The 24,919-nt window shown below is 43.0% G+C and overlaps 1 protein-coding gene across 1 annotated transcript in view; it reads right to left on the minus strand.

The window, feature by feature from the left end:
* Positions 1-24,919, minus strand: part of Nt5e (5'-nucleotidase ecto) — a 77,938-nt gene that overhangs the window by 19,468 nt on the left and 33,551 nt on the right. The window contains 2 exon segments of the mRNA XM_048354528.1: positions 20,986-21,174; positions 23,028-23,250. Of these exon segments, the coding sequence (XP_048210485.1) occupies positions 20,986-21,174; positions 23,028-23,250 (412 nt within the window).

Here is a 24,919-nt window from a genome sequence, read left to right on the forward strand (position 1 = left end):
GCCGAAGCTCCATTTCTAGCTTTTTGGTGGTTAATTGGAGATAAGATTCTCACAGATTTTCCTGCCACTGCAGGGTTTAGATTGTGATCTTCAGATCTCTGTCTCCTGAGTAGCTGGGATTATGGGCAGGAGACACTGGCACTATTATTATTGTTATGATGATGATGATCATTATTATTTATGCCATCCATAGAAATAGCTGAGCTTGAATAGAATATAAAAGTCAGGAATCTGATAATTAATTAAGTCAACTGTTAATCAGCATATACTCTGCAAATAGGAGTACACAGCAAACAAGGGCACTTAACAAACTTGGGTCCCTTCTGACAGAACAATTCCTGGATCAGAAAGGCCTTAAGATGGGCATCAGTGGCTCATGCCTGTAATTTTAGGTACTCAAGAGGCTAAGATATGAGGATTATGGTTCAAGGCTAGCCTAGGTAGGAAAGTTTGTGAGACTCTTTATCTCCAACTAACCACCAAAAAGCCAGAAGTGGAACTACCAGCTACCCTTGAGCACCAAAGCGAATATCTTGAGTTCAAGACCCAGGACCAGCACACAAAAAAAGAAGGAAGAATGGAAAGTAGAAAGAAGGAAGGAAAGAAGGAAGGGAGGAAGGAAAGAAAGAGAAAGATGAAAAACCTGAATCAAGAATAAGGATGTGGTTTCCACTGTGGTTGAGGCAATAGCTGGTTTTGCTTGAGTCCCTGCCTCTCAGGTGACTGAGCTTTCTCTATCTCCCCTTCCATTTGGCAATCCCAGAAAACCACTAGGAGAGAAGACGACCCAGGATTTATTTTCCCTATCATTCATTGCTACTCAGACAAAGGTTCTAACACTCAAAATATTCTCCCTACACAAGCCAGATTTTTGTCTTTAGAAACAAGCATCATCATCTGGCAGGATAGAAACTTTATATTTCTGTTCCAGTCACCTAGCCAGGAACCAAGCATGGATGGACCTGGGGCTATGGGTTGACATGGAGTTGGGAAACCTAGCACTTCCTAGTGCTGGGAGGGCTTCTGAGGAATTCCTCTGGAGCACTCTTCTCAGAGCCAAGGAATTCAGTGAATTCAGTGCTCCCTTGCACAGGTCTGGAGAACTTCCTCCTAGAGTCACATGGTAACACACAAGCCGATCAGGAGGCCTTTGTGGCTTTACATGGGCTGATTGTGTTAAGGTAGCCTATGTGAATATTTTTTTAATTTTTGCTTGTCCTGGGTCTTGAACTTAGGGCCTGGGTTTTGTCCCTGAGCTTTTTTTCCCCCTCAAGGATAGCATTCTACCAGTTGAGTCACAACTCCACCTCCAGCTTTTTTGATAGCCAATTGAATATGAGTCTCACAGACTTTCCTGACCTGGCTGGCTTCCAACAGGGATCCTCAGGTCTCAGCCTCCTGAGTAGCAGGCCTGGATCACTGGTGCTGCCTATGCTAAGATTTAAATACACAGAGAACCAAACTGAAGGGAAAAAAGGAGAATTGTTAGGCAGATAGGGATAAAAAGTGGCAGACATCACACATGTCAGATACTATATGGCCTACCATGGCATTTCCTGTTCTCATAGTGCCTTGGGCTCCTGCTCAAATGTTTTTTCTTCCCATAATGCCCTAAGTGCCTGCTCAACCAATGAAAAGAACTGGGGATGCACATGCACAAGCCATCAAGAAATCAGTGCAAAGCCCAGGGGAGGAGTTATCAGAGGAAACCCATACTAGGATCTGTTGGACTTCTTTGTGGGGTCCCTTTCCAAGTGGAGAGTCTCTACATTCATGGTTTTCCTTTCACTTTCAAATAAACTTACTCTGTTTACCTTAAACACTTTCCTGCCTTCTCATTCTTTAGTGGGTAGAGAAAAAGAATTGGGACCTACAGATAGCATTAAATCTAAGAACTTCTAATGTGAGATCCTTCAAAACAGAAAAGGCTGGCAAAAATAACTGGTCATTATTCTGGGCATGGTGACACATGTTTATAATGTCAGAACTTGAGAGGCACGATTAAAACCACCTTAGAAACACACTGAATCATAATAGAAAGAGAAATACACTGGGAGATGAGAAATTATACATGTCTCTTGGCATTCACACAGTGAGTCCAAAAGAGGATATTCTCAGGAGAGGATCACAAAGGCTCAATAGCTATGTGCATTTGATCATAGAAAATAATTTTATCAAAATGAACTCCAAGAAACGGAAACAAGGTGTTTTTTTTTTCTTCATTGCTGTTTTTGTTTTTGTTTTGTCTTGTTTGTTATTTTATCTGTCTTTGGGATGGTCAGGGGACACAGAAATGGAGGAACAAAGGGTGAACAAATGCAACAGAGGAACTCACTAGACACCATGTTGAAAATGAACTATACAACTTATGGGAGGGAAAAACTGGGAAAAAGTGAGGTAAGTGGTGATATTGCTCAAAAAGAAATGCACTAAAAATGTACTCATTACCTGACTTATGTAACTGTAACTCCTCTGTACATCACCTCTACAACAATAATAAAAATTATCTAGGGCTGGGAATGTGGCTTAGTGGTAGAGTACTTGTCTAGCATGCATGAAACCTTGAGTTTGATGCCTCAGTACCACATAAACAGAAAAGGCTTGAAGCAGTGCTGTGGCTCAAGTGGTAGAATGCTAGTCTTGAGCAAAAGAAGCTCAGGGACAGTGCCTATGCCTTGAGTTCAAGCCCCAGCACTGGAAAAAAATTACACACACACATGCATACACACACAAGACCACATTAGGCTATACTGCCTATACCCTGTGTCAAACTCTCCTTCTCCCCCAACTAATAACAATCGGTAATGAACCTAGCTCAAATCCTTGCTTCCAAGGGACTCAAGCCTCTCTGACGTGACCCGAGGGCCTGCTCCCACCAGATGCTGCTTTTTTTTCTCTCTCCTTTTTAATGTCTTCTCTCCCAAAGCACAGTTGTGCCTGCATCACAACCACAGTCTCTTCACTGGTCTTTGTAGGTCTCTTCTCTCTGCCTCTTTCTAACTAACCTATATGTGGCAGCCTTACTGGTCTAAAACATGACTACACACATCCTTCCCACTGCCATTAGGAAAACCATGAACATTTTTAACATTAATATCATAACCTGTAAGTGTGTGGTGATGGAGCCCTTGCTTATCTCAACCGACTGTTTTCCATCTCTGTGCCTACACCTACCTACTTGCTATGTTCTCATGGAGAAGGAGCCACACTTGAGCCAAGGCCTACATGCAAAGCATTTACATTGTTTTCCTTCAATTTCTTCCTCATCAGTAAGGTAGAACCTGGTTGGGTGGGGTAGATACTAGCTAGCTCGACTTCAATCTGATCATTTAATGTGGGGAGAAGCATTTAGCCCCTGTAGCCTAATTTTGTTTCCTAAATTTATAAAATAATATAAAACAATAAAAATATGATTTATTACCAGTTTAAATCAATGTTTAACTCTCTCTCTCTCTTTCTGTCCTTCCTCCCCCCTCCCTCCCTCCCTTTTCTTTCATCTGTGGGGATCTTTTGTACACCAAGGTCCAGCATCAAGTAGATCCAGCCAGCAAGATGAAAGCCTGATGACTCAGGTGGGTTAAGGGCACTGCGGAGGCCACAGCCCAATTTTCTGGGCCGTGCCACTCAGGGTAGGGGCAGAGATTGCTGGCCTAGATTGCCTTTGGCCTTTGATGTCTCATGGCCCTGGTTGCCTCATGTCTGCTATGCCTCATCTAGGAGTGGCTCTAGATGTGGAAAAGGGAGGGGGTCTTCTTTCTTATCACCACTGCTCAGTCAAGAGCATCTAGCAACTGTGGGAGTGAGTCATTCTCATAGACCATTTCTGTACTAAATCATGCTTCATATACTGCTCTATGCACTCAGAGAATTCAAGGGACCAGGCACTACTTCCTACCTGTGAATTACTATCTTCCCATGTACTGCTCCCATTCTTACACTTTCATTAACAAATGGGAGGTGGTAAAGGGATTAGCTAGGCATTGTCTAGTAGTGCCCAAGGCAGACAGACACAAACTTCTCATGAAATCCAAGCAAGCAAGCTCATTTGTCTTCCTGTCTCCTAGCTTGCCTGGCTGAGGAAAACAGGAAGATGTGTTGACTAGGGAGAATTCAGCATCCATGTGTCCCTCAACCAGCCACTTCCTACAGAACTCCAGTGTGGGCCAGAGCTTCCCAGTTCCCCTGTTCAGCAGGGCCAGGTCTGTGGTGGTGTTTACTACAACTTTATGAGGCCAGGAGAGGCTGCTTGGTGGAGACAACAGGGGAAAGAGCAGAGCTTGGTTTTTGCACCACCCCCTTTCTTTTCTTACTTTGAATCTGGCATTCTCCTGGGTAGTATGATACTAGATTTTCTATTCACTTTTTACATTCTATTTTTTTTTTTTTTGCCAGTCCTGGGCCTTGGACTCAGGACTTGAGCACTGTCCCTGGCTTCTTTTTGCTCAAGGCTAGCACTCTGCCACTTGAGCCACAGTGCCACTTCTGGCCGTTTTCTATATATGTGGTGTTGGGGTATTGAACCCAGGGCTTCATGTATACAAGGCAAGCACCCTTGCCACTCGGCCATATTCCCAGCCCCACTTTTTACATTCTAGACCAAATTTCTACCAAGTGAAGGAAAACACTTTAAAATCACAACAACACAGACATCCTCTAGTTCTATTACTACAGCCTGTTAAAATGCAGACAGCAAGGGCAGAAAAAGATCAGTTTTCATTTTGGTATGCTCATGTGGCTCCATTTACTAAGAAGGCTCTTCTCAGAAGCAATAACTTTATGATTAAAAAGGAGGCCAATAGAACTATAAGCTGACATCCCTGTGATATATATATGTATATATATCACATATATACACACATATATCTTATATGTACACATATAGTTATTATTATAGGAAATAAGCATTGAGCTGAGGGTATTCCTGGAGTGGCCATCCGCAGTGTGAAATGTTGGGTTGGTCACTCCGGGTGGAACCCCAGGAGTTGCTGAGGACAGCCGTGGTGGGGAGCAAGGGGCTGTGACACACACTCTACCCAGGAGCTCTCGGGCACAGGGCAGGAACCCTGGCTCCAGGTCATGAGAAGTATTTGCACATTCATACCAACCAGCAGTCCAAGTTCTCAATCATAACTGTTTTTAGTCCTGGGGGAAATGGGTAAAGTGAGGTGAGAGGATTGGGTGAAGCACAGCCAGGGTGTTTGGGCTAAATCAGAGCATCCTTTCTTTCTTGTCTTTTTAAGGTAAGAAGCTACAACTATTCATGAATTCAGCTCAGATTCTTAAATCTCACAGATAATTAAAGTAGATTTTGTTGTTCTTTGGGGTTTTGGCAGGGAAAGGGGTTGTGTGTGAATGTGCCACACATGCATAAGAAAAGAAAAAGCTGAAGCTCAGAGTGGTTTAGTATCTTGCCTGAGGTCAGCCAGCCAGTGGTGACTAAGCCAGGGAGCAAACCATGTGAATAAGAGCTCAAAGCCGTGTGTGTGTGTGTGTGTGTGTGTGTGTGTGTGTGTGTGTGTGTGTGTGTGTACCTGTGTGCCCTGTCCCAGAGAAAGTCGAGGAAGGAGATCCTTAGCTTTTTCACTCTTGGTTAGCACTGGACCACTTGAGCCACACCTCTACTTCCGTGTTTTTGTGGGGTTTTTTGTTTGTTTGTTTTTTTTGCTGGTTAATTGGAGACAAGAGTCTCATGGAATTTTCGTGTACAAGCTGGCTTTGAACCACAATCTTCAAATTTCAGCCTCCTGTGCAACTAGGTGTGAGCCACTGGTACCTGACAAGAACTGATATTTGTACATATTCAGGACTAAGTGATGTAAACTCATTGCTGTAGGTCATTCCTGTTCGAGATGAAGTCAGGTGACCCAGAGCAGGCCTTGTTTTTACAGATTCTCACAGTCCACTATAGTAGAGTCTTGCCTAAGTGTAATACCAGACCTGCACACTCACCAACCAGGAAGCTAATCCATGCCACCTGAGGAGCTAGGATTACAAGTGTGAGCCACTGGTGCCTGGCCTAGCTTAAATTTTAGGATTAATGGTTAAGTTTATGGGATTTCATTGTAAAAATGAAACTGGCATTACAAAATATTTGGCAAAGGAGAAGAAACAATTATTCATAGACCTGAACTCTTCAAAAATCATGTATATTATACATATGAGGCTTGGATGGCTTTGTGGTAGAGTGCTTGCCTAGCATGCATGAAGCCCTGGGTTCATGTCCTCAGTACCATACAAACAGAAAAAGCCAGAAGTGGCACTATGGCTCAAGTTATAGAGAACTTGCCTTGAGCACAGAGAGGCTTATGGACAGTGATCAGGCCTGAGTTCAAGCCCCAGGACTAGCAATATATATATGAGTAGTACTGAGGGGTAAGTTGGTGGCAGAATACATTTTAGTGAAAACCCATTCGTTTAGTGAATTCAGTATTGGTTGGAGTTCTCAAAGATGAGTATGGGAGAAAGTTTGAGTAGAGAAATAGCTTATTTGTTTTTCCCTTATTATATCCTAAGGCCACAATCCCCTTGCTTAATCCATACAACACATCATAGAGGTAGCTCCTCTGAGGTCTCCATTTAAAAAGGAAAAAATAAAATGAAAAAAAGCTGAAGTTCAAAGTGGCTTAGTAAGTTGCCTAAGGTCAGCCAGCCAGCCAACAGTGACTGAGCCTGGGAGCAAAAACCAAGTCAACCAAAATAATCACAAGACTCCTCCCAGAGACAATCAGAGGCAGCAGAGCTAAGGAAGCACAAACTTCCTTCTGTTGGAGTATTTACTGTCTGATGGAGAGGGAGCCCTGGATTTCCCAATAGCTGGTTACCTTTTTTTTTTTTTTTCCAGTCCTGGGGTTTGAACCCAGGGTCTGGAGCACTGTCTCTGGCTTTCTTTTGCTCAAGGCTAGCACTCTACCACTTGAGCCACAGTGCCACTTCCGGCTTTTTCTGTTTATGTGGTGCTAAGGAATCAAACCCAAGGCTTAATGCATGCTTGGCAAGCACTCTACCACTAGGCCACATCCCCAGCCTTCTTTGCAAAGGATCTTGACTATCTTTTGCTTTATAGTCACTCCCTTTCAATTTTGGTTTTGGGTAGTCTCAGTTCATCTTGGAAAACACTGTAGTGCAAACGGATGTGTGTAGCATAGCCACTAAGTCACTCATTTGTGTGTTTGAGCTTCTCCCCACTGGAGGCTGGGGCTGGGGCTGGGGCTGGGTCAGGACTGGGCATTTATGAAGTGACCTGAGTGGGTAAGTGAATATGGGAGCAAGGAAGTCCCTGTACTTACTCCACTCAAAAACTCTGAAAAATCATCTCTGGGGCCACACTTCTGTCCTTTGGCTGATTCTCCTTATTTACTCAATGAACCAGGATGTCCTCAGTCCTTATCAACCACCCAAATGGCCAAGGGCACATTCTTTGTTGGAGAAAGTTTTCTTCTTCTGTGAATGAATGTGTCAGATTGTTTTCTTGTTCTCCTGGTCCAAATTATCTAAGCTACAAGGCTACAAATTAAGGGAGAGTGGAAACAATGATTGCAAATAACAATTGAGTCATTTTCCTTCTTTCTTCACTTATCCCAGGACAATAAGGACACATTCAAAGAACTTGTCTAATGGATAGTTACACTACAAGCTTCAAAACAAAATACTGCTCTTTAAATAAATGAAAATTTGAATTCCATATTGAACAAATGTATACCTAGTCGGGTGCCAGTGGCTCATGCCTAAAGTCCTAGCTACTTAGGAGGTTAAGATCTGATGATCATGGTTCAAAGCCAGCCCAAAGCAGAAAAGACTGTGTGAGACTCTTACCTCCAATTAAGCATCCAAAAACTGGATCTGTGGCTCAAGTGGCAGAGTAAAAAAGTTAGTGCCTAGTTCAGGACTGGTACGAAACCAACCAATCAACCAACCAACAAAATGTGTGCCAAAGGACTGGGAATATGGCCTAGTGGCAAGAGTGCTTGCCTCATATACATGAAGCCCTGGGTTCAATTCCCCAGCCCCAAATAAATAGAAAACAGCCAGAAGTGGCACTGTGGCTCAAGTGGCAGAGTGCTAGCCTTGAGCAAAAAGAAGCCAGGGACAGTGCTAAGGCCCTGAGTTCAAGCCCCAGGATAGACTAAATAAATAAATAAATAAATAAATAAATAAAATGTGTGCCTAAATTCAGAAACAATCCTAATGAAAATGATGCAATTAATTTAAAAGAACCCTGATAAATCAAATAAAGACTGTTTTAGCCAGGTGCCAGTGTCTCATGCCTTTAATCCTAACTACGCAGGAGGCTGAGATCTGAGGGTTACAATTCAAAGCCTGCCAGGGCAGAAAAGTCCCTGTGAGACTCTGATCTCCAATTAACCACTTAAAAGCCAGAAATGACACTGTGGCTCAAAATGGTAGAGCACTACCCTACCCTGGAGCAAAAGAGCTCAGGGACCACACCCAGGCCCTGAGTTCAAGCCCTAGGACCAACACCACTACCACCAAAAAAAATGTTTTAAAGGAGTTGTACTGGGTAGCATCCAGCCAAAGCTGCTGAAGTAGAGAGCTAAAGAGTCTTTGTAAGAGGTCACTTGAAGGATGCTTTGGCTGGGTACTGTGAATTAAGTAAAACTTTCACAAATATCGGTGCTCTTCCACCTGGGCCATTCCCTGCTGCCCTTCATTTGTAATCATCTTGTTTTCAGAAGAAGAGAGAAGATTCAGATAGATAAACCATCGCGTGTGGAAGGCAAACTGACCCTCAAACAAGCAACTGTCATCTCTTACCATCTTAAAGCAATCAGCCAAAAACAAGAGACAATCTTATTCCAGTTCTGTTCAGGAATAGAGTAATAACAGCTTCTCCAGAAACCCTCCAAGGATAAAGTCTGAGCTAATGGTCAACCAGGCTGTGATTTTAGGACTGTGTTTTTCACTATGCCTGCCCTTCTCACTCCCTACTCCCAATTCTCCCTACTTAGCCCGAAGCCAACATCTATACCTCAGAAGACAGCTGAAGATATAGTGAAGTGCTACCTTCCCATGGCTGCCATGTAATAAATCTCCTTTCTCTGCCCTTCACCATGTCTTTTTATGTGGCATATGGGAGAGAGTGGCTGGACCTAACTTGGGACTCCTGGCCTTTGGACCTGGGGTCTAAAATCCTGGTTTTAACCTGAGGCTTCACTCATGCTGAAGGCCAGCTCTGAAAAAAATGCAGGTTGGGAATAAGCTCTGGGAATAAGAAGTCTGTGACAAGAGCCAAGGAGCAGAGTTGGAGTGATTTGAGGGTGACGGAGGCTCAGCTCTTGGCTAGAACTGACATTGCTGAAATGGAGTGGCCACTGACAGGCACTGAGGAGAGGTGATCAAGGTGAATGCTGAGTCAGTCATTCCCACAGACACCCAGCTGGGATGCAGAGCAGAGGTGGCATGAAGTAGATAGGAAATTGGATGCTGAACACTGCGTGTGGGGAATGGTGCTGGGGGCCCACTGTGACAGTGGTAAAAGGGGAGCTTCTGTGGATTCCAGGGGTCATTAAGTTCTCTTCAAGATCCTAGGGAAATTGTAGGTTGTTCTACCAGAAAAATATATTTCCTCAAATGCATAAATCAGGCTCTACCTACGGATGGTTCACTAGGGAACAAGATATTAGATTAGAAGAATCACAGAATAATAACCCTTAAATGCAGGTACAAAATGGATGTCTACACTTACCCAAGGTCACAGCTCACCAGACTGACACAAAAAACTAAAACTTCAGTTAAAAATCCTGGAGGGAAAACAGAAGGAGTCTTACGAGTCCTTTCAAGAATTAGAAAGAGCCAGGTACAAGTGGCTCATGCTTGTAACTCTAGCTACTCAGATGGCTGAGATCTGAGGATCGTGGTTTGGAGCCATCTGGGGCAGAAAAGTCCATGAGTCTTTTAGCAATAATACACTACCAAAAAAAAAAAAAGCTGGAAGTTGAGCTGGCTCTAGTGGTAGAGCGCTAGCCTCCAGCAAAAAAAGGTTTATGAACAGTACCCAAGTTCTGAGCTAAAATCCCAGAACTGGAAGAAAAAAAAGGAGGGAAGCATGCAGAGGCCTCTGACATACTTGCTTCAGGTTTCAACCTGCCCTTCCTTTATTACTCTCTTCTGTGAGGGCAGTAATATGATTTCCTCTTCTTCATGATTCTAGGCTTTAACTACTTTAGAAAAAGCATTATAAAAAAGCATGATTAAAAAGCATTTTCTTTAGAAAAGCACACACACACATACACAGAGAGAGAGAGACTTTATTATTAACTAATCATGTTGAGCAGACTTAAAATTTAATTTCATGTGAACTCCACAGAATGATTTAGTGTTTATTTTAAAGGTTGAAAAAATTTAGATAGACAGGTAGGCCCCTAGCCCTTAGAGTGTCCTATAATTACCTTTAATTATTCAGTTCACTCCTCAAAACAAGTGCCAAAATAGCTTTTCATGAGCAAGTTTAACCTTGGTAAGCCATTATGAAATGTGAAATAAATGAGTGAGACTTAGCTCACTTTTCTAAGACAGTGTAATTATCAACTCCCAGATTTACAGATAAGTAAACTATGACCTTATTCTCAAAGATTTATTTCATCCTGTGTTGCAAAACTTCTTTGGCTGGGACAGTTACTAGGAAGCCAGCACTGTCACTTATCCTTACAAGCCAAACTGTGAGCCAATAAACCACTTTTACTTGTAAACTACTCAGCTTTAACTATTTTGTGATGGCAATGGCAACCCCCCGCCCCCCACAAAATTAAAAAGACTAAAACAAAGGGCATTTAAATACATCTACGCATTACCTACATTTATGAATGTATTTATTTATTTTTGTGCTGGTACTTGGAGGTTGAACTCAGGGCCTGGGCATTGTCCTTTGGCTTTTTCACTCAAGGCTGAAACTCTGCCACTCTGGGCTTTCTGGTGGTTAATCAGAGCTAAGACTCTCATGCTCTTTCCTTTGTGGGCTGGCGTCAAATTGTGAGCCTCAATTCTCAGTATCCTGAGATTTGATTAAAGGTGTGAACCACCAAAGCCTGGAAAAACCCTCAGATTCTTAGAAAAACTAATTTTGGAAGATGAGCAGAAATGGAGAGGAGAGAGAAGATGGCAGAGAAGAAGGCTGCTAGACTGTAATCTAGGCATTAGGGGAGGGAAAGGCTGGGTGTGGTGTGACGGAAAGAATGACAGATCCTCGAACCACAGTCGATAGGTCAGTGGTACAGCACTCAGCCAAGAGGGTGACCTGTGGGGTCAGACAGTCTGGACACAGTCTCCTTCCTACCATGCTGCACGCATGGTTCTCTGATGTCACGTAGGCTCCACTCCTCAGCTTGAGGCATGGCAGTGCTCACCTGCTATTGGCAGGAGCAGCTCAGAGGAGAATAATCTTGTTACTGCCCATATTCTACAGATCAGGGACTCAGGCACACAGATGATTCCACCATTCACTAGTGGCAGGGTCAGAAGGACCACAGAGTTTACCTGCCTACTGATCTTCAATTTGTCCTGATTTTGGCTCACTCTGTGAATTTAATGCTCCCAGAGTTGGAAAAGCGGCTCTCAGATGTTTGATCACACCATTACCCAATTTACCATCTGTCCTCCTCCTCACTGAACTTGTTTGTTGGCTGCTATGTGCCAGGGCCATTCTCACCATTTTATATCCATCTTTTTTCTCCCCATGAAACGGTATTTATTCTCATGATGAAGCAATATGAGTGACTAATCTAATTTACTACTCTGTTAAAAAAATAAAAAATCCTACTGCCTATCGCCCACCAAATTCATTTTACAATCACTAATGAGTATAAACTCTGTTTGAAATTGTTCTTTAACTTGTGACCACCAATGGCTAAAATACCAGTGAGAGAGTTTAATTAGTATACATTAATACTGGTATCATTTTCTTAGGTGAAAGGACAGTTTTGTGACTCACAACTTTGAGCAATATACATATATATATACATAAATATATATGTATGTATGAGCAGCCTATAGCTATTTGCAGTTTACATAGGGTTCTCACACCCACCATCTCATTAAGTTTCACAATGCCACACTTTGAAATATAGCATCTCTATTTTGGAGCTAAGCTAACAGGTTTAGAGAGGTTAAGTGACCCACTCAAGGTCATTCAAGTGAATTAGGAATGAGAACTTCTGACTCATTGTTGCCTTTCTTTTCCATTTCCTCTTTCTTTCTTTTGGGAGGGCAGTGGAGTTTGAACTGAGGGCATTGTGCTTGGTACATAAGCACTCTAGTATCTGAGACATACTTCCAGCCTCTTTTCTTTTTATAAGTTGTATCTCATTTTCTAGTTGCAAAGATAAAATCTCAAAAGTGCTATGAAGATGCAGAAAACAAAAATTGATCCCTGTCTATCACTATGCACTAATATTCAATTCAAAGCAAATCAAAGACCTTCAGATACAAAACTTTGGAACTACTGCAAGACAGTAGAAGAAACGTTAGCACATACAGGTATAGGTATAAATTTGTTAAAAAGAGTCCCAGGGGGCTGGGAATATGGCCTAGTGGCAAGAGTGCTTGCCTCCTACATATGAAGCTCTCGGTTCGATTCCCCAGCACCACATATATGGAAAACGGCCAGAAGGGGCACTGTGGCTCAGTTGGCAGAGTGTTAGCCTTGAGCGGGAAGAAGCCAGGGACAATGCTGAGGCCCTGAGTCCAAGGCCCAGGACTGGCAAAAAAAAAAAAAAAAGAGTCCCAGATGCACAACAGATAGGAGAACTATTTGACAGGTATGACTACATCAAAATAAAAAGTTTCTGCACAGCTAAGGACATAGTTCTTAAACTAGAAAGACAGCCAACAAACGGGAAGAAGATCTTTACCAGCAATGTATCAGAACAAAGGTCTAATAAGCAACATATACAAGGAGCTCAAGAAATTGACTTCCTCCAAATCTAATAAGCCAGTCACTAAATGGGCAAGGAAGCTAATGAGAAACTTCTCAGAGGACAAGGTAAGAATGGCAAAGAAACACATGAAAAAATGTTCATCACTTCCCTGGCCATAAAGGAAATGCAAATCTAAACAACTCTGAGATTCCATCTCACCCCAGTTAGATTGGTCAACATTTCAAATTTGAGCTACAGCAAATGTTGGCAGGAGTGTGGGGAAAAAGAAACTACTGCATGGTTAATGGGAATGTAAACTAGTAGACCCACTCTGGATAGCAATCTGAAGGTTCCTCAAAAAAAACTAAACATAGGGGCTGGGAATGTGGCCTAGTGGTAAAGTGTTTGTCTTGCATACATGAAGCCCTGGTTTCCATTCCTCAGCACCACATATATAGAAAAAGCCAGAAGTGGCACATTGGCTCAAGTGGCACATTGGTAGAGTGCTAGCATTGAGCAAAAAGAAGCCAGGGACAGTGCACAGGCCCTGAGTTTAAGCCCCAGGACTGGCAAAAATAAAACAAAACAAAAAACAAACATAAACCTTCCCTACAACCCAGCCACACCACTCCTGGGCCTCTACCCTGAACATCATGAACCAGGATATGATAGGGACACTTGCACATCCCTGTTCATTGTGCTGGTCACAATAACCAAGATATGGAAACAACTCCGATGCCCTGAAATAGATGAGTGGATCCCAAATGTGGTACCTATACAAAGTAGAATTTTTCATAGCCATTAAAAGTAATAAAAATATCATTTGTAGGGAAATGGATGGACCTAGAATAAATCATGTTAAGCGAGGTAAGAAAAGCTCAGAGAGACACATGGTACATATTCTCTCTTATATGTGGAAATTAGATCTAAAATACACTGACATATGATCAGTTATACAGGATTCTAGATACTCACACGCAGTGAGACCAAAAGAGAATACTCTTAGGAGAGAAACTCAAAGGCACAATGCCTAAGTACCTCTTTATATTTGTATAAAATATATATGTATACACACACACACACACACACATAAACAAACTCCAAGATATAGAAACAAGAGACCACTTTTTTAGTTTTAGTTTTTGATGATTTTGTCTTCTTCACTTTACCTATGGTCTATTCATATGTATATCCTTGGGAGGGTAGAGGGGAGGGCATAGAACTTGAAGGAAAAAGGGTGAAAAAGTGCAGCAGTGGAGCTCACTGGACACTGATGAAAGTGAATCATACAACTTATGGGTGGAGACAGGAGGGAGGGGACTGGGAACAGAAGACAGTGTAAAAAAGTAATTATATACATTACCTGACTCATGTAATTGTAATCCCTCTGTATATCACCTCTATAATAACAATAATTTTTTTAATGCTATGAAGAAAATTAAAAAAATCACTTTCTTAGTGAAGACTGCTTTTGAACATTTCTGGGTATTCCCTACTACTTAAAGTGACTATTGTTTTATAACAATAGATGGACTTATAAAAACTGATGGTCAACTAGGCACTAGTGGGTCATTCTTGTAATCCTAGCTATTCAGGAGGCTGAGATCTGAGGATTATGGTTCAAAGCCAGCCTGGCCAGGAAAATCTGTGAGACTCTTCAATAAACTACTCAGAAAAAAGCCAGAAATGGTGCTGTGGTTCAAGTGGTAGAGCTATAGCCTGGAGCAAAAGAAGTTCAGAGACAGTGCTCAGACCCTGAGTTCAAGCCCCATGACCAGCAAAACAACAACGATAATAACAACAACAATAAAAAAGAAAAAACCACAGATGTTCTTGTAAAGTCCACATAAGAAGGTCCAGCTTCTGCTACCTGTGCAAGCTACAGATCAAGTCCTGTTGTTGTGCCAAATCGCAAGACGACCACCAAGAAGGCCACCGAGACTCAGATGTTCCGAAATGCAAAAGCAAGGCAAGGCTTTATTCAAGCGAGGTGCAACTCGGGCCTTGTCCTACCCACTGACACAGCAGAGGTTAGGAGGAAGCCCCGAGCTGTGATTACACAGGGCTTATAAAGGCAAAAAACAAAGTTACAACAATCAGGTGTTCAAGCAAGCAAGATTAGGACACAGGTACAAATCTGATTGGCTCAGGGCTCAAGGCATTCTGGGGGCAGTCAGAGTTAAGCATTCCCAGTGGTTAGAGTTCTAGACCGACTAGGCCCTAATGGGCTTGTCCTGGGTTTGCTCACAGGGCCTGCTTATCTCAGGTTCACGTGGTAAAGTGGGGTTCGCGTGGTAAAGTGGGGCCTGACTTCAAAGTCTGGCACTTCATTTCCCCCTTTTTCGCTCTGGTACCTTGGGAGCCAATCATGGCTCCATTCTGTCCATTTCAATGGCTTGCATGTCTAGGGGATGATATAAAGATAAGGCATGGGCCAATAGGGCCCAAAGTAGTAACCAAAGCATCTGTCACCATTTCTCAGAAGTACAGTCTCTGTACCTCTGTTTTGCATGCCTCTAGTTTATCCTGCCTCATCTTCCCAAAAACAACTCTGGTCCCTCAGTTTTAAAGGGGGGTTGATGGGTGAAGATCATCCATCTTCTGTAACTTCTTCAGGCTGACTCAGGGGCGTTGACCTTACCTAGCCAGGAACCTATAACCTTAGTCTACTTTACCAAGGGACTGCATACATCAAACTGGACAGGACTCCTGCTCATCACACTCGGGAAGTCGCTTATTGAGGTTCGGGTCCAAGTGATCTGGCACATCCCACTTGCCTGTGGCCAGATCACAAAAGTAAGTCTGGCCACCAGGTTCCTAAGGGGGCTTCCTTAATTGCTAAAACAAGGGGATCACCCCACTTTGGAGTGAGCTGCCAAAATAATTGGAAAGGCCGGTGAGGGTTAACATCAACATTAGCCAGGGTAGCAAGGAAAGAAGGCAAAAAGAAATTTATAACAATATTCAGTCTAACTTTCTTTTCTTTCTTTTTTTTTTTTTGGCCAGTCCTGGGCCTTGAACTCAGGAACTGAGCACTGTCCCTGGCTTCCTTTTGCTCAAGGCTAGCACTCTGCCACTTGAGCCACAGCGCCACTTCTGGCCATTTTCTGTATATGTGGTGCTGGGGAATTGAACCCAGGGCCTCATGTATAAGAGACAAGCTCTCTTGCCACTAGGCCATATCCCCAGCCCTAACTTTCTTTTCTTGAGGTGAAGGCAAAGCGTGATGTTCCATTACGGTAGTCGTTGTCCAGGGCAAAGGGGTCAGCTGGCCTGGCGTGGAAGCAATGAACCCAAGTGGCGATGCCGTATAGGGTCCCTTCCACAGTGGTTCTAAGGATTTGGGGTTATGCCTTCGGACGAAAACCCAGTCCCCTGGTCTGAACAAATGGGGGGTAGGGGCAGAAGCAGAATCATATAATGCCTTAAGTTGGGGTCACATATTCTTGTGCACGAGCTGCAAATAATCAAGTTTACACAAGAATTCAGCATCATCCAAATCAGCAAGCAATTCAGTCTGAAGGCTAGGGATAATGGCGGGGGGTACCCGTACATTATTTCAAAAAGAGTAAAGCCAAGCTGATAGGGAGAATTTCTTACTCTAAGCAGACCAAAAGGAAGGAGTGACACCCAGTCTGCGCCAGTCTCTAAGGCCAATTTAGTCAAGGTCTCTTTTAGAGTCCGATTCATTCTTTCTACCTGTCCTGAACTCTGGGGTCTATAAGCACAATGCAATTTCCAATCCGTCCCCAGTGCAGCGGCTATTCCCTGACTTACTTTTGAGACGAAGGCCGGTCTGTTGTCTGACCCAATGGTGAATGGGAAGCCATACCTGGGTAGGATTTCTTCCAGGATCTTCTGAGCCACTACATTCGCAGTCTCATGCTTTGTTGGATAGGCTTCAACCCATCCTGAAAAGGTGTCTACAAAAACTAGCAAATATTTGTATCCAAATTTTCCAGGTTTAATTTCTGTGAAATCTACTTCCCAATACACACTTGGCCTATCCCCATGGAGGTGAGCTCCTTTAGTAACTTGTTGATTGAGGCCATTGGTGAGCTGACAGGCCTTGCAATTTTTAACAATATCTTCAATAAGTTGGTCTCCTTGTTTGCATCTGCTCAGTCCAATGAAATTCTGGGAGGTTTTTGGTGGCTTCATATAGAGGCTTGGCCATCTCAGCGAACCCAGGTATCCACAGCCGGCAAAAGCCCGCTGTTCCCAGGAACTCTGACTTGTCTGGCTGACTTAGGCACAGGGATTTTCAGCACAGTCTCTTTACATACATCTGACAGCCAACGCTTGCCCTCTTTCAATATGAAGCCCAGATGGGTGACTTCAGGTTTACAAATTTGTGCCTTTTAACATTCTAGTTTGTAAAAGCATTTTCCTGACTGGCTGGGGAACTGATCTCTGATGATCTACAAAAATTACCTTTGCAGGCTTTTAATAGATCTCAATAAGGACACAATCTCAGGTCTACAAGCTTTCTATCCTGAACAGATGTATCAGCTTAAAATTCTCACTGCCAGTCAGAGCTTTGAGTATATGCGGGGGGTTGAGATTTTAAACTATCCTCTCATTTGACAAACTTACCCTTACTAACCACTATCACAGATGACTGGCAAGTTCCTGCCCAGTAGACAGACATGGGCATTAGTAAGGCATGCTTACGAACTATTCTTCTAGGACTTCCCGGCTTTGATTAACTTTTGAAAGGCCAAACATGAGTGACTCTAGGATCTGACACCATCTCTGCCATCCAAGCAGTGGCTTACTGCCTCTGGATGCTCCATCACTTTTGTCCCAGGAGGAGTGACTTTCCACTGAACTTGGACTTAGGGCCTGAGCGCTGTCCCCCAGCTCTCCAGCTCAAGACTAGCACCCTACCACTTTGAGCTGCACACAACTCCGTTCCCAGCACTCTGCTGGCTCTCACAGGGACCTTTCTCTGCCCGGGCTGGCTTCAAACCGCAGATTTCAGATCATCAGTGAGTCTTACAAGAGGCCACTTTACTCCAATTAAAGCAACAAGGTGGTCCACACAGAAGTAGTTTTTAAGCATGCTCTTACCTGGAACTTATTAAGGGCCAGTATTAGATCTTGACAAACTTGTAGGAATCACCTGTGCTTCTCTGTGGGCCTGCTGGAAACTGTTACAAAAAACCTACAAAGAAGCTGGAATGGCAATTAAACATATTGGTAGCCATAATTCTCCTTTTCTCACTTTGCAATAATTAGTTAGGACAATTTTACTTCCAAATTTCTTATCTAGAAATGTATTCTTGATTTCCAAAGCCTTTTTAACACTAACAGAACACTTTAGCTTTTATCTGCATTGGAAAAACTGAAGCTCACAGGCATTCTGAAACCAGGTGCCGCCCTTTGCCTACGGACTGCTTGTTTCAAAAGAGCCTCTTTTTTTTTTTTTTTCTTCAGTCCCAGTTACTGCATGGCATGAAGACCTTTGAACTCAAATGACAATTTTTCCTTAATGCAAGAATTACAGTTAGAAATACTTATCCATTCAGCTTTCCAATATATTAGTGAGAAAAATTGGCCCATTTTGGCATTTTTTCCTACATACATAGAGTTAATGAGAGTTTACTTATATCCCCATTAGTTTAATATATATATCCTTTTAAATCCAAATTTCTGACACTTAGCTCTGATTTTTTAACTATAGTTCCTCTTTAAAACAATGCAATAATCCTTTAAAGCATTTGGTAATGCCCAAACTTGATGACCATTTCAATTTAAACCTAAACTCACTCAATTTTACATCATACTAACAGTCTTGAACATGTTCACACTCACACATGCACACACACATACATATTCAAAAGATCTTCAAGCACGCATAATAAGCATCGGCCGTACATTTTCCAGTGGCAAGAGGTATTTTGTCAATCTTACTCCTGTAACACCCAAATTTTAAGACAAAAACCTTTAACAAATGATTTTTAGCATTCTCCAGCCTCATTTTCCAGGGCTTGATAGTTTTAGTAAAACATTTTTAGTCTGCTTAAGAAGGTTGGGTGGGGGTCCCCCCAGAGTTCTTTTTTGCAGACACTCACACTGATTGTGAGCTGTCGCCTGTACGTCTCATGCAGGTTTGACACAAAAGAGACTGTTAGATTTACAAACACAGACGACGGCGCTGCGGGGTGGGGTCACTCCCCACTGCCTGCGGTTGGTTTGGGCTGGCTTCATGTCTGCCCCTGTCGGTGGAGGCTGCGGGTCAGGACTAGGGGCTGACGCCTCCATGCCCTGGGCTGCCGGCGCCAGGACTGGTCGGGACACTCCAGAGCAGAGGGCACAGCTGAAACATTTTAAGAAAGGCGGAACCCAAGCTGGAGTGTCCCTGTCAACTAGTTCCCTCCAGGTGTCTATATAAGGAATCTGGTCTAGATAGCCTAAATGAGGGGCGTCGATTCAAAGCTCCCCTCAGGTGGCCAATTAGCCTCAAGGATGGGCCATTCTGACTTGCACAGGGTGATTTTCCTCCTTATGGGCCACACCTCAGTTCTGAGCTATCTCCTTGACCTCCCTCCAGTGAGCTAGGGTCAAATCTAGGGGGCTAGATGGAGGTCCCCAAGATAGAACGTTACCCATAGCTCTGATCAGATGTTTAGTTCAAACGGCTACAAAAAAAACAAACAATACAACACACAGGCCTGAGAACAAGAAGCTATGAGTTGGAGATCTCCTAGGTTGGCCCACAAGCCTCCTCCTGCAAGCTAGAAGCAGCAGGAGCAGACCTAAGTTGGCCCACAACCTCCCGCAAGGGTGCAGGAGGAGTGGACCCTAGTGGACTCAGAGTCTGGGGCATCCCCCAGTCTCCGCGGGATTGCCAAGTAAGCGCATCCGCTTCGACAACCCCTTAAAGAACCCCTTTAAGAAATAAGCAAAAGCAAAACAGACAGACAAGCAGACAAATTACAGGACAAGACAAATAAACAAATGAACAGCACTGTTTCCTTACCTTCGGAGTCTGGGATCTCGGGGGTCTCTGGGGCGATGCTGGATGAAACCCCAAATATTGTGCCAAGTCGCAAGATGACCACCAAGAAGGCCACCGAGACTCAGATGTTCCGAAATGCAAAAGCAAGGCAAGGCTTTATTAAAGCGAGGTGCAACTCGGGCCTTGTCCTACCCACTGACATAGCAGAGGTTAGGAGGAAGCCCCAAGCTGCGATTATACAGGGCTTATAAAGGCAAAAAACAAAGTTAAAACAATCAGGTGTTCAAGCAAGCAAGATTAGGACACAGGTACAAATCTGATTGGCTCAGGGCTCAAGGCATTCTGGGGGCAGTCAGAGTTAAGCATTTCCAGTGGTTAGACCGACTGGGCCCTAATGGGCTTGTCCTGGGTTTGCTCACAGGGCCTGCTTATCTCAGGTTTGCGTGGTAAAGTGGGGTTCACATGGTAAAGTGGGGCCTGACTTCAAAGTCTGGCACTTCACTGTCACCTTAAATCAGGTTCCAGAGGCTCATGTCTGTAATCCCAGCTACTCAGGAGGCTGAGATATGAGGATCAAAGTTCAAAGCCAGTGTGGGCAGGAATGTTGGTAACACTTATATTTCCAACTATCTACCAAAAACTGGGAAGTGGAGCTGTGAATCCAATGGCAGAACACTATGGTATCTTGAACAGAAAAGGCTAGAGGTCACCAACCCAGGCCCTGGGTATAAGCCCCAGTACTGGCACAAAATAGAAACAGACAAAAAAGTCCTGTCATCTTGATCTTTGAAGGCCCTATTCACATTACTTTGTTTATGTTTAAAAATCTTTTTAGATGACATGCTGCTTTTCAATATGAATCTGTCATAAACAAACTTGAAGGGGCTTAGTAAGCTTTTTCACTTATGAATGAATATAAGTTCTGTATATAAGCAGAACTGGCTTATAATATTGAAATAAATATGTTCTTAGTAATGCCTCTAAGGAAGATTACAGGCATTCCCATTCAATATGAATGACATAGATACAATAGATTAAACAATATAGATTAAACACTTGGTAGCAAGGGCAATTACAGCAGTTAGAAAAACAAGAGAAACAATGTAACCTCTGCACACATTGTGGCCAATGTCATTCTTTTGAAGCAATTACCTGTGTAAAGAAATGTGTTGGAGTGTCCTCCCACCACCAGGTCCACACCCTTCACTTTCTGTGCGATGAGTTTATCCATTTCAAATCCAGAATGTCCCAGTGCAATAATTTTATTCACATTTAGAGTTTTTAGCTTATCTACTTCAAGTTGCAGTGCAGTGATTTCATCTTCAAACACTAAGCTCGTGCCTAAGGTATAAAATAAATAAAACGGACAGTAACAGTAATTTTATTATATTGCTTATCAGCATTATAAACACCTTATTAGAGATCTTCAAATACTAAGATCAAAATATATCAAAATACAAAATCCCTACAAAATCAAAAGGAACTTAAATCATTCAATTAATATTGAATTAGTTGAAGACTGTAGATAACTTCTCTCTCCCTCCCTCCCTCCCTCCTCCCTCCCTCCCTCCCTCCCTCCCTCCCTCCCTCCCTCCCTCCTTCCCTCCCTCCCTGGCTAGAACTCAGGGCCTCTCACTTTTGCTTGGCTTTTTTTTTCTACTCAAAGCTGGTGCTCTATCACTTGAGCCACACTCAACTTCCTGCTTTGTGCTGGTTAACTGGAGATAAGAATCTCTTTGATTTGTCTGCCTGGGCTAGCTTCAAACCATGATTGATCTGCAGCTCTCAGCCCCGAGTAGGTAGATTACAGGTGTGAGCCACCAGTTCCTGGTTAGATTACAGTTAACATTTTGCTTGGACTGAATTCCAAACTACAAGAAGACTTCAGCTATGGCTTGTTTTTATCTCCTTTTATATTTAGACTTCTGTAATACCCATACAGAAAAGGCCTCAGCTTATAAGTTTGATGTGCAAACAGCACTACCAACTTCAAGGCTTTGTTTGGAAACTTGAGACAATCATTCTTCCAACCTAAGACTGCCAGCAAGCAGGAAGTAGAACTGTGGCTTACATGGTAGAACACCAGCTTTGAGTGGAAAAAGCCAAGCAATTTAAGCCCTAGTACTAGCACACAAAACAAGCAAAAACAGAACTGTCAGCAAGCAGACCTTGGATGATGTGCTTAACAAATTTTACCCCTTCAAGATTTTAGGAAAGTGAGAGAAATGCTACCTAACCTCTGCTACAGAGCAGCCCTCCTTCACAAGATGCAAGCATCTATTAATTTGTTTGAAAAATTCTGTTTCCAAAAAGCAGCAAGCCTATTAAAAACACATAGTGCCTAGCAAACAGACAGGCCTTCAGAGGAACAAATGAGTTGAGAAAATGAGAGCATCCTCTTAGTCGGGTGAGAAGGAAGACAAAATTTCAGAGAAATAACTCTGAGGACAAAGGAGTGTATTCTCCTAATATATTAGAACTCCACAGGATGGAAAGATGAGAGGAGCCAGGGGCTCATACCTAGATCTCACTTCTTCTTTTTTTTTTTTTTTTTTACTGGGGATTGAACCCAGGACATTGCACTTGCTAGGCAAGCACTTTGCCACTGAGCTATATCCCAGCCCCAGATCTCACTTCTAATCCTAGCTACGCAAGAGGCTGAGATCTGGGGATCCTGGTTTAAAGCCAGTTGGGGTAGACAAATCTGAGAGACTCATCTTCAATAAGTCAACAAAAAAGCTGAAAATGCCAGTATGGCTGGAACACCAGCCTTGAGTGGAAACAAACAAACAAGTGTGATATATTCAAGAATTTTATTACCTATCTATAATGAATTAAATACTAGAAGTACATGTTATATAGATCACAAAGACTGGAACAACTGGACTGTGCAAGCAGCTGAGATGTATGGGGACAGCCAGAGATGGGCTACACTTGCAGTTTGAATGCACTGAATGAAGTAAAAAGATGCTGTTTATGTCAATGAAGAAATTCACTGAGCAGAGAGGTAAGGTCTTTAGCTAGTAGTAAGTTAGAACAACACAGAATCCATCAGATTAGTTTTATCAGTGTCAAGCTAAGTGCACCATTTCCCTAGCTATCCCTTCTTTTTCCTAGGACCATAAAAATAATGCCAATCCCTGACCTAATGCATTTATTTTCAAGTCATGAGTGCTATAAAAAGTGAAATATACCTGGATTGGAGAGAGAAGGGGTTTCTTTTGAGGTATATCCTACAATTCCCACAGCTTCACCACCAAGATAAAGAATCTTGTATGGTAAATACAGTCCCGATATTTGAGATGCTAGGGACCCCTTTGCCTTAATGTTTGCACTCAGAATCGGGAAGTTGGCCTTTTTGAGCAGTGGATTGATCAGCCCTTCTACACCATTATCAAATTCATGGTTTCCCAGTGCCTAGATAAAAGGAAAAAGAGAAAAAAAGAATTAGGCACCCTGGAATTGTCAATAAAAGCATTCTTAAAAATATTATAGTAACTCAGTAGCTCCTGAAACTGGCTGGGCTCTGTGAGGCAGACCCAAGTCTTGGTGTCCAGATTTCCAGATACTTGATTGTGAAACCTTGGAGGCTGGACCGGGCCAGTCACATCATAGGCTGCCCACTTAGCAAAGGTGTCAGCTGAGTGCACAGGCACTGTCTCACCATCCTCAGATCAAGGGAAGCTTCAGAGTCTGCCTTTAACCAGTTCTGCCCAGCTTTTCCAATTCTGTTTTCTCTTAAAACCCACATTCCAGAGCTAATCATCTAAACCTTCAACCACTTGTAAGAATATAATCATCCATTGACAGGACTTTGACACTAGTGGCTCACACCTATAATCCTAGCTAATTAGGAGGCTGGGATCTGAGGGTCATGGTTTGAAACCACTGGGGCAGGAAAGTGCATGAGACTCATATCTCCAATTACCCAGCAAAAAGCCAGAAGTAGAGGTTTGGCACAAATAATAGAGTGCCAGCCTTGAGTAAAAAAGCCAAGAGAGAGTACAGGGCCTTGAATTGAAGCCCCAGTACCAGCACAAAACAAAAACCAAATGAACAAAATAAAACAGGGCTTAGGAAAATGAGAACTTGAACTCATTGTGGGCAGAGAACAGAGGCCTTCCTCCTCATTGCATCTCCTGGGTCATGGTTTTCTGGGGTTCCTGCAATTGTCTGTTTCTGAAATTCTCTGTTCCCATGGATTGCTGTGGTCCTCTAATTCTTCTGGGGAGGGAAGGAGCGGTGGGCAGGAGCTAGCATCTCTCCACTTGACCATGCTTGCTGCTGTGTGTGGGATCCAGTCTCTTTGGGCCACCCTTCCTTCACTCTAGTCCAGCAGTTAGCACAGAAGGACTTCATGGTGACATGAGCATGTGGCCTTCAGCAGGTCCCGGCGTTTCCTCCCTGCCCCCCAGCTTTGCAGAGGGCAGGGGTGGCTTCAGGCATTGTTGGTGTGATCTCATTCTCTTTACAAGGACTGAATTTATTTATTTACTTAATTTATTTTTTCCCTTTATTGTCAAAGTGAAGTACAGTGGGATTACAGTTTCATATGTAAGGCACTGAGTACATTTCTTGTTCAACATGTTACCTCCTCCCTTATTTCCCCCTGCAAGAGCAGTGGGGGAGAGATGAAAGAGAAAAAAAAGGAAAAGATTATACTAAGAAAAAGGAAATAAATGTACATATCACCTGTCTTGGAAGAAAATATCTTATTGTTAATGTTGCTTTGTTTTTAGTGACAGGTTCTATTATTCTTTTGGTTTTTGAGACAAAGTCTCACTATGTTTTCCCAGCTGGCCTCAAACTCATGATCATCTTTTTGTCTCTGCCTCAAAGTTATGAGAAGACAGGCATGTATCACTGTGCCTGGCCATTCTTCTAGTTCTCCATAAAAATGCAAGGTTCCTGTGGCTCATGCCTATAATCCTAGCTACTCAGGAGGCTGAGATCTGAGAATCATGGTTCAAAGCCAGCTTGGGCAAGAAAGTCCATGAAACTCTTATCTCCAATTAATACCAGAATACAGAAAGTAGTGCTGTGGCTCAAAGTGATAGAGTTTGAACCTTGAGCTGAAATGCTCAGG

The sequence above is a fragment of the Perognathus longimembris genome, chromosome 9 (assembly GCF_023159225.1).
Source record: "Perognathus longimembris pacificus isolate PPM17 chromosome 9, ASM2315922v1, whole genome shotgun sequence".
Taxonomy (NCBI): domain Eukaryota; kingdom Metazoa; phylum Chordata; class Mammalia; order Rodentia; family Heteromyidae; genus Perognathus; species Perognathus longimembris.